Source organism: Macrotis lagotis, chromosome 1, assembly GCF_037893015.1.
Source record: "Macrotis lagotis isolate mMagLag1 chromosome 1, bilby.v1.9.chrom.fasta, whole genome shotgun sequence".
Taxonomy (NCBI): Eukaryota; Metazoa; Chordata; class Mammalia; order Peramelemorphia; family Peramelidae; genus Macrotis; species Macrotis lagotis.
In genome coordinates this window covers 799,010,682-799,025,780 of record NC_133658.1, presented here as the reverse complement: position 1 = coordinate 799,025,780, position 15,099 = coordinate 799,010,682, and the positions used below count along the sequence as shown (strand labels likewise).

At 36.6% G+C, this 15,099-nt stretch overlaps 1 protein-coding gene across 7 annotated transcripts in view; it reads left to right on the top strand.

Annotated features, from left to right (window-relative positions):
* C2CD3 (C2 domain containing 3 centriole elongation regulator) overlaps positions 1-15,099 on the top strand; it is a 161,913-nt gene that overhangs the window by 75,579 nt on the left and 71,235 nt on the right. For all 7 annotated transcript variants that reach the window (XR_012474392.1, XM_074216853.1, XM_074216852.1 and 4 more), the window contains 5 exons: positions 5,049-5,522; positions 6,031-6,182; positions 7,392-7,635; positions 10,534-10,717; positions 11,652-11,835. Coding sequence is in view for 6 of the 7 variants with exons in the window: in XM_074216853.1 (XP_074072954.1) it covers positions 5,049-5,522; positions 6,031-6,182; positions 7,392-7,635; positions 10,534-10,717; positions 11,652-11,835 (1,238 nt within the window). In the remaining variant the exon portion in view is untranslated. The remainder of the gene's footprint in view (positions 1-5,048; positions 5,523-6,030; positions 6,183-7,391; positions 7,636-10,533; positions 10,718-11,651; positions 11,836-15,099) is intronic.

Here is a 15,099-nt window from a genome sequence, read left to right as displayed (position 1 = left end):
GGTGTTCATTATTCTTGTAAGGTAGGGGTCAGGGCAGAGGGAAAAGGTTAATTATAGAACATATTTCTCTTAACTTTTCCTGGCCTTCATTCCCCATTCAAGGGACCTTCTCCATCACCCAAAGGATAGTTTCCCTTATTTCTTTTTACGAATCACAGAACTTGGCTTGAAACTCTCAATTAACAATTTTAATAATAAATAATAAATTTACTTAAAATGAGACCAAAATAAATTTAATTACACTTGGATCTATTTTCCCAATTACAGAAATTCAACTTATAATTTCAGTTAGTATTAATTTTACACAAGAGCTATTTAAGTAAAGCAAAAAAGTTTGAACAAATGGCAACTTCCATTTTGACTTCCTTGAAACTCTTAAGATCTGTCTTCATATGTGACTGCCATTTTGATTCCTTAAAATACTAAGATCCTTTGTCTCCACACGGAAACTTATCAGATAGCAAACTGACTTTTATTTCCCTCTTTTTAAACTAAAATACTCAGAAATGCCTAAAGTTTTACAAAGTCCTAATTTTTTTTTTAATTTCATATAATGGAAGAACTTCAAAGGACTTTTTTTTTTAACTAAAGCCCTGGGTCATAGTGAAAGCCACTTGACTGTATTCTGTAACACTTGCTTGTTATAAGGTGAATGCTATATAAAGATTTTTATTTATGACAATGTAAGTTATTTAAAGGTATTTTCATAATGTCAGAACCTGAAATTGGTAATTGGTTAATGATTTCGTCTTTACAATAGGAAAAACACTTTTAAAAAGAAAATTTTAATGAAATTTCTAATAAAGGTTTTGTTAGAAATAAGAGGCTTGAAACCCTTTCATTAGGAACTCAGGCTCAATGAAACTAAGCCCAGAATGAGTGAAGAATCTTTATTTGTGCTTCTTGCAAGAAACAGGCACATCTCCAATAGAGAGTATGCCAAATACAGAAAAATGGCACAGCCCCTCCCTTCCAGGCCTGGCTTGATCCATTGCCTTCCCAGTTACAATCTTCCATATCCACCCATTCCATGCCACTCCTTGTTATGTTCTCCTCCCTCTTTGTCATGCAACCTGTGATCAGTTAATGAGGCTCTAATTTTATGTGGAATATGTCATTTACTCAATATGAGGTTAATTAAGTATGAATATTTGATTTTTTAGTTAAACTTTATCCTACATAGGAGCAGCTAGAGAGATGATTTAGCCCTTGAGGAGAAAAACAGGCATCTTTGTGTTTTAAGAGGATGCTGCCTTTATTCTGATTGGTCAGTGGAACCCCCCCCCCACTTACTTTTTCTGATCAAGTAACTCTTGCTGTAACCTTTGTTGATATGGCAAGAGTTACCTCATATGGAAGAAGCACCACAACAGCAGTTACTTCTTAGAGTTTGAACTGGTAAAGTTTTTTTGTTTATTGTAATTCCATGAGAGAGAAAAAAATGCCTATATCTAGCCCCAAACTGTTTCAGGTGAAATTTGCCATTTGGAGTAAAAGCCTTTGGGATAGAAATGATTTTATTTTGAGATTTGAAACCAGATTTAGTTCTCTGATGGATTATTAAATTAGTAATCTACCATTTGAGAGAATTGCCATGAACCACCCAGAATTGTTACTGATTAAAGTCAGGAAAAATAGCCAAAGGGAAAGTCTTTGGCCTCAGCCCCAGGCAGGAACCCTCCAGTTTAATTTTCCTATTGTGTTCCTTTGAGTAGGAATGTTTCCCACCTACTTAATGACTCTTACCTGAAATTAAACAGATGATTGGATGTTTTATCTTGCTGTATAAGCATTAAGTCCTTGAAAATTATTTTGATATATAATCCTGTCCCAGCTTACTCCTTTATGGTAAATCCCCACAATCAGAGCGGGTAGCCAATAGGAAGCAAGGGTATAAATATAAATACATTTATACCCTTGTAGTGTTCCACTACATACTGAAAAGGAAATGCTTCAAGATGTTAGGTTCACACATTCCATTACTCAGTGGAACTTTTATTCTGTTTTCTTGCATTGGTATTTTTCCCAGATCTATTTCCAGGGGTTCCTGGCTTTTCTCATTACTGGCCCTTTTCTGAACCTGGGAGCCAGAGTGTAATCTTTTTTTTTTCTTTTTTCTTTTTTTGCTAGGCAAATGGGGTTAAGTGGCGCTAGGTAATTATTAAGTGTCTGAGACCAGATTTGAACCCAGGTACTCCTGACTCCAGGGCCGGTGCTTTATCCACTGCGCCACCTAGTGGCCCCTCAGAGTGTAATCTTTCTTGTGAGGTTTATTTCCTCCAAATGCTACATCTGGTGACCCAAAGAGAATACCATTCTGTACCTAGGAGCCAGTGTTCTTGGACCCTGACAGAGCCTTATTCTTAGATTCACCCAACTTCCTTCAAATAGTCCTTCTAGGTAGTAACTTCAGAAGAAAAGAGATCTTACCCCAACTCGTAAGTGACAGTTTGAGTGGGGAATGAAGTAAGGGAAATATTGGACAGAGAAATAAATTTTATAGTTAATAATCTATACTCTCTGTACTGAACTTGAGTCTTCTCTCATCCCGTTGTCCAAACTAAGAGATTAGGTCCTTAAACTTTTACTAAAGTACTTTGCCCTTCCCTGACAGACTCATTAAGTCCCTGCCCAATCAGTAAAACAATAAATCCCTTCCTTAACCTGAAATCATTAAGTTTTTGAGCTACCACTGCTTATTACCTGATCTTGCTCCCTGAGTTAATGCCTCCATCCACTTACACCTAAATTACCTCATCTTTCTGCCTCTTTAAAAGTGTAATTCATCCTCACTTGATTAGCTTGTCTTCCTGTGAAGCTAACCCCACTGGGGAATGTGATCCCCTTTACTACTTATTCCCTGATTGCTCCTCTTCCTTTGAAAGGCAGCCCTCTCTGGGGAGCATAATTCCCCATGTGGCTACTCTTTTTCTCTTTAGGAATTAGTGGTTTGTCTACCTTTCTTTTTTCTTCTAATCTGCTTCTGCTAATCACAGCCTGCCCTTTTAGCTTCCAACAGTACTGAAACTCATGCTGCTTCTCCAAAGAACCTAACCTGTGAACTTTTTGTAGTAATCTATGAACTTTTGAAGTAGCCTGTGAATTAGAATTTAAGTATTTGCTTACCCTCCTGAGTCAGAGTCTGGTGATTTCTTCACCCCAAAGAATCCGTAAGCCCTCCTCCCCAAACCCCATATCCCAGTATTATTACTATCATTGCCTTAAATGTAAAAAAAAAATTTAAAAAAATTCAATGCTCCACATCTCTGGCTTTCTCCTAAAAAAGGCAAGACTGGGAGCCAACTTGGTTATTGCAATTATGTGACCTTTTTTCCTAATTGTTGTTTTGCTCTTCTTTCTATTTTGTTATTTTCCTACTTTTGCTTGTTTCATCTTGCCCTTAGCTTTGTTACCCTTTTGATAGCTTTTGTTTTTGTTTTGTTTTTTGGATTTTGCAAGGCAGTGGGGTTGAGTGACTTGCCCAAGGTTACACAGCTAGGCAGTTATTAAGTGTCTGAGGCCACATTTGAACTCTGGAACTCCTGACTCCAGGGCCAGTGCTCTATCTACTGTGCCACCTAGCCACCCCCACAGTTAACCTTCTGAAAAGTAGAATGAATTCTCTTTTTAAAATTCACTGAGTATGGAAATGTCTTGCTCCTTCAGATGAGAAAAAATGTAAGATGGCGAGGGGAGTCTTAACTCAGATTCTCTGAGTAGAAGACAGTGTTGCCACCTGTGGCATCTATGCCCTGGAGGAACTTAACTCCAACTTTGTCCTTTGGATGGCTCTCAATTCCTCTTCCTTATTTATCACTATACATTCTTTTTGACAATTCTGAGGCTTTGCTATTGTGAATCCTGACCCCTAGAGGTAAAGCTGAAAGTGACAAGGTGTGTAGGGAGAGCCCTGGACTTAGAGGACTATTCCCACTGCCCTCTCACTATGTGGTTAAGTGTGCCCTTCCTCTTGGGTCTCAATGTTCTCATCAGTCATTCTCCATTAAGTAACACCTGACTTTTTGATCCCAAGTAACTGGAAAGTGTAAAGAACGGTGTAATTGTAATTAAGATGCAGAACAAAGTTTTCAACTTTGAACAAAACAAGCTGCTTAGTCTTGTGAAGCTCCCACTCTTCATCAGTTTTACATATCATTCAAGTAAATCAGCTCTTTCAGATTGTTTTTTTTTTATATTTATCTCCATGCTGCTCAGACTCGGTGAAAATGATTGCAAAGGAGAACAAGTTCAGGCTGCTTTTCACCTAGGAAGTCATTCTTCCAACTTTTCCCCTTATTGGTGTGCTCTTTAAAATAGTAAACTTAACAAATAAAGAATAAAAGTTACCACTTTATGCAAATTGCTAATGCTGTATACCATTGTTAAAATTTAATTTTAGGTTCAAAATAAAAAGTAGAAATTAAGGTTATATATCTATTATTTACCTAGAAACCTATAGATGGAAACCATTATAGTTAAAATGACCACCCCAATATACAGTTTGTAAGACATTTATACAGAAAGGACTTTAGGTGTGAGATTTCATAAAGATGACATAGTTAAGCATTATGATCTCTTAAGTTATAATATTTCCTTCAAATTTCTATTGATAAGAATTTCACTTAGTCCAGAGAAGCAATGTTTACAAACAAACACAGGCTATCTCTCTCCTCATTTAAGATATGTCTTGTGATTTGTTGACCCAGGTAAAATAATTTATTGGTGCTGTTATAAGGAAAACCAGATAATATTGAGGCATAGTCAGCATTGAAATGGAGAAGAGCAGACCTTGACATGGGAGACTGACATTTTTACAGAAAGAAACAACTTTCAGTTTTATAACCCTTAATTAATTAAAGGCTAAGAATGCAAACTTTGGCCAGAAATTTAAGTTGTAAGAACTTAGTAAACTTTTGACACCATTAATCTATTCCCCTCCTTTCAGTCCTGATATTCCCTGTCTTAAGATTTACTCTAGTTCTAAATATTGAGATCCTAGCTGATATTGAGAGCCTTCTGGGAGTCAGCTCTCTCCCTCTGCCTTTCAGGTCTCAGTTCAGCTTGCAGTGGATAACAAAGATGCTAGTAGCACCAACTCTAAAACACTCAGTGGTATCCAGCAGCCTCCGGTGTGTGTCCTTGCAAGTCCAGGTCAAAGTGCTACCCGTGGTAAAAACCTTCAAGCTGGGACTCAAGTTAATGAAGATGCTTCAAAGCAAAAACAGTACTTAGGACACTGGGGCCCAGATTCAGCTTGCCTCACAGGACTGAAACCATCAGTACCCAGGGCTTTGTCACCCTCCAGTAGCAAAGGAATCCTGATAGACAAATCAGCAGAAGACAAACCTCTACTATTACATGTCTTATTGATGGTGCCTAATGGAAAAGACTTCGTTATTGGAACATCTGAAAAATCTCAGACATGCAATGTATATTTAAACTGTAAACTCTTTAGTACAGAGGAGGTAACAAGATCTGCTATCATATGGGGCACATCACAGCCAACCTTTAACTTCACCCAGGTAAACAGTCTATCTTTCATTAAGCATTTCTTAAGCACCCTCAGTGTGCAGCTTGCACTCTAGTTCTCCAATCATCATGTGAAGATGCTCTTGGCTTCTTAAAGGTATGTTCTGGTAGGTTTTAATTAAACTGGAGATAGTCTGACCTCAGTCCCAAGAATGAACTGTTAGAACCAACTGAACTAAGTATTGAAAAGTGTGATACTAAAAAGGATTGGCGAAACCAAACACTAGCCCTCTTTCCAACCACACTGTCATTCTCTTTAATTATGAGTTACGAATTCAATTTAACTTGAGGGGGAAAGAAAGAAAAATTTGAAACAATACCAGAAAGGTAAGATGATGCAATATTTTGAATGACCTTCAATGCTGAGTCAATGAATTTGGTTTTTGCATCGACAGTTTAGTGTTGCGCTCCTGACTCCCTAGTCCAGTGTTCTTTCTACTATGAACCACTGAATTCCTGCATATTTGTTCTCACAGATTCTTTAACAACATTCTCTACTAGGTAACACCTGTCTCTTTGACCCCCAAGTACCTGGAAAGACTCAAGAACAATGTAATGGTAATTGAGGCATGGAACAAGGTTCGGAGCCCAGGACAGGACACACTGCTTGGGCTGGTGAAGCTCCCTCTCCATCAGTTTTACATGTCATTCAAGTAAATCAACTCTTTCAGATTGTTGTTTTTTGTTAATCTTCCATGGGGCTCAAACTCAGTGGGAATGATTTGCAAAAGAGAACAAAATCAGGCTACTTTTCACCAAGGAAGTCTTTACCCCAAATCAGCTTCTGTCCTTACTGATGTGTTCTTTAAAGTAGTCTTACAGTTACTAGCCTAGCATCCTTCAAGTACTATACCATTATTTAGACTTGTCTCAAGTCACTGATATAACTAAGACTTATCCCCAGGTCTTCTGTAAGATGTTTAATGCTTTTTTTCAGGATAATACTTTCTCTCAGGTAGCTAGAAAGATTCCAGAACATTGATTTTAGAGCTAGAACAAATCCTGCGAGATGGATTTGTAGCCAAGGGCACAGGCCAGGGCATAGCAGCACCCAAGTTGAGATGCCAGCTCTTCCCTCAACCAGTTCTCTTCACCACTGTAAGCCTCAGCTTCTCTTCTGTAGAGTGTGCGTGTGTGGGGGGAAAGGAGGGAAGAGGCAGGTCCTCCCAGGAGAAAAAGTACTAGTGGCAATTTTGAAAGCTACATGTTGAATTTTTTTGACTTAAATATAAGAGCTAGTAATACATAATAGAGTTTTGTAGCTTTACATAAAGTCTTATTTTTCAGTTTTTTGTATATGATTTTATTTGGTTAAGATTAAAAGTAAATATTAAATAAGATGTCAATGTCTCCAAAAGTTGGAGCTATTTAAAAAAAGCAAGAAAAAAGGCCTAGTTTGAATCCTGCCTCTGATACTTAATATCTTCGTGACCTTGATCAAGTCTCCTCACTTTCTGGGATCTTGACTTACCTCTGTAAAATAAAATCTTCTGTGGTTCTTTCTAGGATTAATCCATAATCCTATAATGAGACTATTTCTGAGGCTTCTTCTAGTTCTAAATCTTATTAATTCTAAACAAAAATGCAAACAAGTTTATTGACTTGACCCCAGGTTATTCTCTTGCTGAGTAACAGAGCCAAAGTTTGAAACCAAATCTTCTCAGGGTGCTTCCAGCTACATACTATGCTATTATTATTTGAATTTCAGTTTTTTAAGTTGGAGTTAACTTTTACAAAAGGAGACATTCTTGTCAAACCAAAGAATAAAAATATTAAAAAGTCCTAGAAATATTCTGTGTATACTAGAGAAAAGAGTAATTAATGATCACCATATGCTAACTCAAAACTTTTCCCCTCTTCAGAGACCCCAAGATTTCTCACCTACTTCTTGAAGCTCAGTATCCAGTAGTTGCTGTTGACAGCTACACACCTGTGATAGATGTATTCACAGGACATCAGAATGGAAGTCTTCGAGTATTTTTAGCTATGGGCTCTGCTAATCAGATAACAGCCCTGCAAAGATTGAAGAATGAAGATGGACCAATCCCTTCCTACACCACCAGGCCACCTCATTTTCTGGACCAGCCACCTACATCTCATGTTATGGTAGTATCCAATTACTTTAATATGGAAACACAGTGAATGAGGATTATAATCCCCTTTTTTAAGTACTATTTTGATCTAAATCCCATTTTAATAAGCCATGAACCCATTTATTGGTATAGAAACAGTGAAATAATAGTAGCAAAATGAAATTTTTTTCTCATAAGACCAACAGCATGTTGGGGAGGGGGGTAGCTTACCACAATTTAGTGCTTTTAGATTGTCCAGAGATTATCATACTCATTTTAAAGTTGGGAGACTCAATGACATTGTGACTTATGAGCCAGATTCTAAACCCAAGTGTCATAAATCAAAAGCCATTGTTCTTTCCTCTCTGCTATCTAATTCAAAATACTTAAATAGCATTATGTCACCCTAAATGTGTCTTTCCCTTAATGACTTCTGTTTTGATGCCAGTCTATATAAGATTTTCTATTATTATCTCATTTTAACCTTAAAATCACCCAGAGAGATAGGTAGGTCAAATGTTATCCCCATTTTCCAAGCTCAGAAAACCAAAACTCAGAATGTTTAGATGATTCAACCAAAGTAAGGCTTAGACAATGGTAAAGCTGGGATGAAAACTCAAGTCTTCAGATTCCAAGTCTGATCTGCTTTGCCCTTCACTGTACTGTTAACTCAGGTAGAAGCACAAAGCTGTCACTCATGTCTACCAAGTCTGTGATTAATGAATTAGACTATCATCATTATTTTTCTCTTGTGACTTTGAATGAAACTCTAGCATTCTGAATCTTTTGAATTTATGTGGTGACTACAGCAGGTGTTAGTGGATTCATTCCACAAATTATAATGCTTAACCGTAACCCTCTCCTGATAACAGAAGCTTGTCCTGCTGATATGGGAAGCCAACAAATAGGATTTCCTTTTGCTTTACTGGGATATTATATCACCTTACCTCTATGGTTTTACATGGTAAAATCACAGAATCTTGGTCAAAACTTTAGTTTACCCAGTTTAAATTGTGTCCTAACACAGTAATTCACAGTAATTCCTTCTTTTTGAAGATTTCCACTTCTGAAGAGCTCAGTGAGGCAGTGTATTACTCTTGAATAGTGCTGATTATTAAGAAGTTCTGCTTTCTGTAACTCTCCTCTTCTCAGTTGTAGTTCTCTTTGAGTACATACAGAGCAATTTTCTCACTTTTCCTTCACAATCATTTAGGTACTTTAAGATAGCTATAATTTATATATCCCTAAATCTTAAGACTAAACATTGGGGCGGCTAGGTGGCGTAGTGGATAAAGCACCGGCCCTGGAGTCAGGAGTACCTGGGTTCAAATCCGGTCTCAGATGCTTAATAATTACCTAGCTGTGTGGCCTTGGGCAAGCCACTTAACCCCATTTGCCTTGCAAAAACCTAAAAAAAAAAAAAAAAGACTAAACATCCACATTTCCATCAGTCATTCTTGTGAGGTATAGTTTCAAACCCCATGCCCCAAAGCTAAATATCCCTATAACCAGTGTCCAATCTCCCAAAGTCTCCAAACCATTTGGATTGCCTTTTTCCTCTAAATTAATTGGGGTGGCTAGGTGGCATAGTGGATAAAGCACCAGCCCTGGAGTCAGGAGTGCCTGGGTTCAAATCTAGTCTCAGACACTTAATAATTATCTAGCTGTGTGGCCTAGGGCAAGCCACTCAAACCCATTTGCCTTGCAAAAAACTAAAATAAATAAATAAATAAATTGATTAATTGCACCTTAAAATGATGATTAAGGGATCCTGTCCTGAAATCTACAGATTGCTACTTAGTCTGTGCCATTAGCCAACAATCTATTAAACTGAAGACACTTCAGTTAAACACTCAATGTTGGTGTACATTTCATCCATTTTATTTTTGTAAAGCATTATCATTAGCAGTTTGGCTGAAAGGTGATGAGGTTTTTGGTCCAGAGCAACACTTAGAAGCCTTTCTAAATGAAAGAGAGCTATTATGGGTGTGAATGAAGAGAGTACTGACACATACAAAAAATCAAGTATTTAAGTTATAAATGTTTTAATTCACATTTTTGTAACACTTGAAATTTTACAGACAAATTCCTAACATTATTTCTTAAGATCAGTAGTGTTGTTTTCACTCCATTTTATTGTTTGAAAAAGACAGGAAATATGAATTAGCTCATTCATTGTTATAAAACTTATGAGTTCTGGAGCTAGGATAAGAATACTTACCTCTTTAATCTAAGTCGTACACTTTTGCTATGCTGCTTCATTCATTATGTGAAAGTCTTTCCTTTGTGCTGAAGATAATAGTAATATAAAAATGACATGGCCCTACATTAGATTTTGAAGTCTAGAAGAGGATCTAAATAAGGAAGAGCATAAATATATATAATATGGAGTATTGCCTAAGTTCACATAAAATAGATGTATGCAAAGTATTAAGGTGTTTCATAGGAAGGAAAGGAAGGTGCATCTAAGGCACTTGAAGGATGTTGATAAGTGAGATTTTCCTCAACAAATTTTAGTTAACTCTCTAACTCTTATTTTTCTACAAGGTTGGTTATATTAATTTCCCTGTATAAGTCTTGGCCAGATCTTTCCAAGGCTCTTGCCTTTTTTTCATCACCACATTTTCTCCAGCACTTCTGCTGTGTCAAAAGGCTATAATTGATTGCCTTTGGATCAAATATCAGGAATCTACCAATCACCCCAGGTTTAATAGGCAGTTTATATTAGGCATTTAACTAAATCAGTATACTTGCTCTGCTGAAAATATGCTTTATATGAAAAAAATATTTTTTTCATTGTTTTTGCTGTATATTACATTTTTTTCTTCATATCAATGTTATCAATCCATGGTTCTTACAACAATGAAAAAAAGGAAAATGGCCGCTTAATTTATTTTTCTCATCCTATAAGAATGTTTCTATTTCTCCTTAGCAGAGAGATGGTCAGGGAGATGGACTGATAGAACACCAATTCGAGATCCATGTGGAAAAAGTTAAAGGACTCATCCCACTCCAGTCAACAGTCTGGGGAGAAGCAGACTGTTATGTCCAATACTCCTTTCCTGTTCAAGATTCAAAGGACAGTACATTAAAAGGAACTAAGTTACCTGAAAGTGGTAGGTATAGTGTATCAATTTAAATATATGTTGTTTAAGTACCTCCATCTTCTAGGATGGGGAGTTGGGAGGATGGGAGCAGGGCTCAGTGTGTAGGTGAGGCAAGGTTACAGAGATGCAAAAGAAATGGTCTCTACCCTTTGGAATAAGACACTAATAATGTAAGATGTAATAAATGTCCTGACTTAGATATAATAAATGTCTGAAGTACCATTGAGTTCAGAGAATGGAAAAATAACTTTCACTTTGAAAAATGAGAGTTTTTTTTTTTTGGAAGAGATAGCACTTGAACTTTCAATGCCCAGATTTGCTTAGAGGCAAAATGACTATCTTGGGACTTTCAAACAAAATATTATGCCCTTATTTTCACCCCTATAATGACAAATATAGAGAAACATTTTTTTTGAAAGATTGACATCCAAATGTTGATGTCCTGATATAAGGAAAGAGGGATAATTAATGACTTATGAGCTGATAGATAAATTCCACTGGATTGCATGATAAATTTGAATCTTAAAAGAGAGGACGTTTCTGGTAATAGCATTTACTTGTCTTCTAAGCTCCAAGTAAAATTGTTTACTTGTATGTCACCTATATAGTTATTTCCATAGAATATTAGACTTGAAGGACCATGAAGTAAAGAATATCAGAGTTAAAAAAAGACCTTCAAACTCAAAATGTCAGTGCTAGGAAGCATGGAATGCCAGAGCTGGAAGAGAAGTTAAAATTTAGAATATTAATGTAGGGAAAGACCAAGCTCCTCATTTTACAGAGGAAGAGTTTTAGACTCACAGAGGTACAGTGACTTGGCCAGAATTAACCTGTGATCCATTGTTTGCCCCTCCCAGGACCTGACCCAGAGCTAGGAGGTGTTTGGTATTCTCAAAAAAAGTTATTGAACAGTATTACATTGAGTTGCTCTTCTTTTCCAAAGGAATTACTTTAAAGCCTTTTCGTTCAGCAACTACCCTGTGTGTCCCTGATCCCATCTTCGACCACAGATGCCTTCATTCTATCCTGCTTCCACCCAATGTACCAGTGCAGAGACTTTTGCTTAGTGCCTTCTCAGTGTGTGGATTGGTGCCTGGAGGAGGAGTCCAGTTTGAAATTTGGTGCAGGTAATAATAATTCATCTTGATATAATACCTCACAGCGACTCTGTTCTAAAAGTGACTATAATTTCTCAAAAGATTATATACCAATAGAGCCCAAATTGACATTCTCTCAAAATGGAAGAGCTTCAAAAAGTCACAGAAACTGAATATATATCTTTTAAGTAAGAAACAACCTGGTTAACTAAGTGTGATGTGGCTTCTCATAATAGGGTTAGTGTCAGAGGATAAATTTTTCAATAATAGCAATAATCTAAGAAGACCATCAGTCTCATGAGACTTGAAGGTTTTTGTGACCTGCATCAATTCAATTCAATATACATTTATTATGTACCAGGTCCAGTGCAAAAAGAGGCAAAAAAACAATCCCTACCCTCATGGAGTTTACAGTCTAGTGGGGGTTGAGACAACATGCAAACAATAATCTAAGGCCAACTATATCCAGGATATATTGGAAATAATAGAGGGATGGAATTAACAAGAGTTGGAAAAGGCTTTCTTTAAGAGCTGGGATTTTCCTGGGACTTAAAGAAAGCCAGAGAGATCAGTAGTTGGCATGGAGGAGAGAGCATTCCAGGGATGAGACAGTCAGAGAAAATGCCCTGGAGCCAAGAGATGGATTGTCTTGTTTGTGTAATAGCCAGGAAGCCAGTGCCACTGGATTAAAGAGTACACATATTGGAGAGTAACATAGAAGGAGAGGAGGAGTTAGAAGTTAGGAGGAAGCTAAATTATGAAAGGCCTTTATTGCCAAACAGAACATTGCTCCTAAAAGCAATAGAAAGCCACTGGAGTTTATTGAATGGAGGGTGACATGTTCAAACTTCTTGTTTTAAGGAACTCAGCTAAGTGGGTAAATGGAAAATAAATGGAAATGGAGAGCAACTTGAAGCAGGAGGTCCTCCTAGAAGGTTATTACAATAATCCAAACATGAGATGATAAGGAAAAAGCCAACCACGACCACCCTGTTTTTTGAGGATGAGTTGAAGGAAGTGGGGATATTTAACCTGAAGAGACTGTCTTATAAAAGTACTGTAAAAATAGTTGTGGAGAACTGGTAGCAATGAGCAAAAGTTGAGAAGAGGCAAATTTTGGAAGAAGTCTTCATCAGACAAAGTGGGTTTGGGTAACCACCACTCAGAGAAGAGTGTTTTCAGCAATGCTTAGGACCAAAGTACTCAGGGCTTACAGTTCCAGGGAAGGCTCTATATCTATACTAATAAATTTGACTATACTAATAAATTTGACAAACAGAGCTACAACTATCACAATAAAAATAATTGCTAAGTTTGTGGTACTTTATATTTCTTTAAAGTCCTTCCACATCTAATTCCTATTTAACTGGCAGTATATTTCTGAAACATTCAATCAGCGGGCATTTATTAAATACTTATTATGTGTCAGGCACTGTGCTGGAAACTGGCAATATAAGGATAAAGAATGAAACCGTTTTGTGACTTTAATTCCAATAGTCTTAATAGACCTTTAGGGAACTGCCTCACAGGTAACAAGGACTCCACAGCAATAGATGTTTTCACATAGGACCTAGAGAATCACTTTAGGGATTTTGTTTTTTTTTTTGCAAGGCAAATGGGGTTAAAAGGCTTGCCCAAGTCTACATAGCTGGGTAATTATTAAGTGTCTCAGGCTGGATTTGAACTCAGGGACTCCTGACTCTAGGGCTGGTGCTCCATCCACTGCGCCACCTAGCCATCCCCTAGGGATTTTTCAAGTTGGTTTTATATTGGATAACCACTGAAGTTCCTTATAACTCTGAATTATTTGTAAATGTTTCTTGTGAATGGTTTCTCTTTAGAATCATAACACCATACAACAATGTAAAAAACACTTTCTTCATTGCTTGTACAGGCTAGCCCTGACAGTTTTTGGTAGAATACAAAATACTTGATGCCATGTTTTTCCTTGAGTTGAGGATATATATGCTTCCTATGTCATAGAAGAAGCAAAGACCATTAGATCTGAAAGGGACCTTAAAACATAGAACATTAGCACTAACAGGGAAATTAGAATGATGCATGGTTAAGAGTTGGAAATGGCCATAGAGCAGAGAATGTCAGAATAAAAATAGACGTTAAAGCATTCTCAGTCCAACCTCTTCATTTAGCAGAAGAGTACACTGAAGCCAGGTATAGAAGATGTGTTGTGACATGCAACAAGTAAATGGCAGATGCTAAACTAAAATTTAATTTTTTGACTGTCCCATAAAAGCCCATTGTTGAAGATTATTAACTTAAATAAAGCCAGCTTATAAGCTGTGATTTGTGAAGTATGCCTTATTCCATTACACTCATCTACCACTACTTGTTCAGCCATTCCCTATTTCCTGTGCCTTCCCTCAGTTTCCAATTCTTTGCCACTCCAAAAAGAGCTTCTGTATATATTTTTGTACATATGGGTCCTTTTCATCTTTCTTTGATGTCTTTGGGATACAGATCCAGTAGTGGCAACACATCTAAGACCCAGTTTATTGATTTTTCTAGAGTACAGTCCAAATTACCTTTCAGCTGGACCATTTCACTACTTTACCAACAGTGCATTAATAATGTACCTAGTTTTTCCACAATCTCTTCAGCATTTTTTATTTTCCTTCAATCTGATTTATAACTGATTGTATTGCCAAAAGGGGAAAAAACCTTTTCTTTATATTTTTATTTGGGGAAACAGAATATTTCATGTAATTGCAAGAAAACTGATATTCCAAACCAGCTTAATGACATTATGCAGTCAAATCTCTGAGTAGCAGATATGATCGACGGGTAACTTTTACAGTTATTTGTAGCTTAGCAGTTATGTGTATATTGGGACAGATTATATCAGAATTTTTTATGTTATAGAAGCAATTTTCAATATTTTTGAGGTATTAACAAGCTCCATCACACAATTTCTAGAACACTCTAGAACATTTCTAGATCTTAACAGTTGCAAATCTTTAAGTAAATGGATTTAGTTGCTACATTTTTGGAATAAATAGCTTTATATTCTCTCAAATTACACATACGTAACAGAACTTGCTAAAATTTGAGACCTTAATTTTTTTCTTTGTGTCTTTGATCTCTTTGAAAGTCTAAGAAAGCTTATGGACTTAACAGAAAAATATTTTTAAGAGCATAAAAGAAAGTATATAGGATTATAAAAGAAACTAATTTTATTGAAATATATTTATCAAAATATTTGAAAAGCAAGTTTCGTGAGTCCAGATTGAGAACTCCTGTTCTCAATCGTGATAGTTATTTGTGTATATGACATAT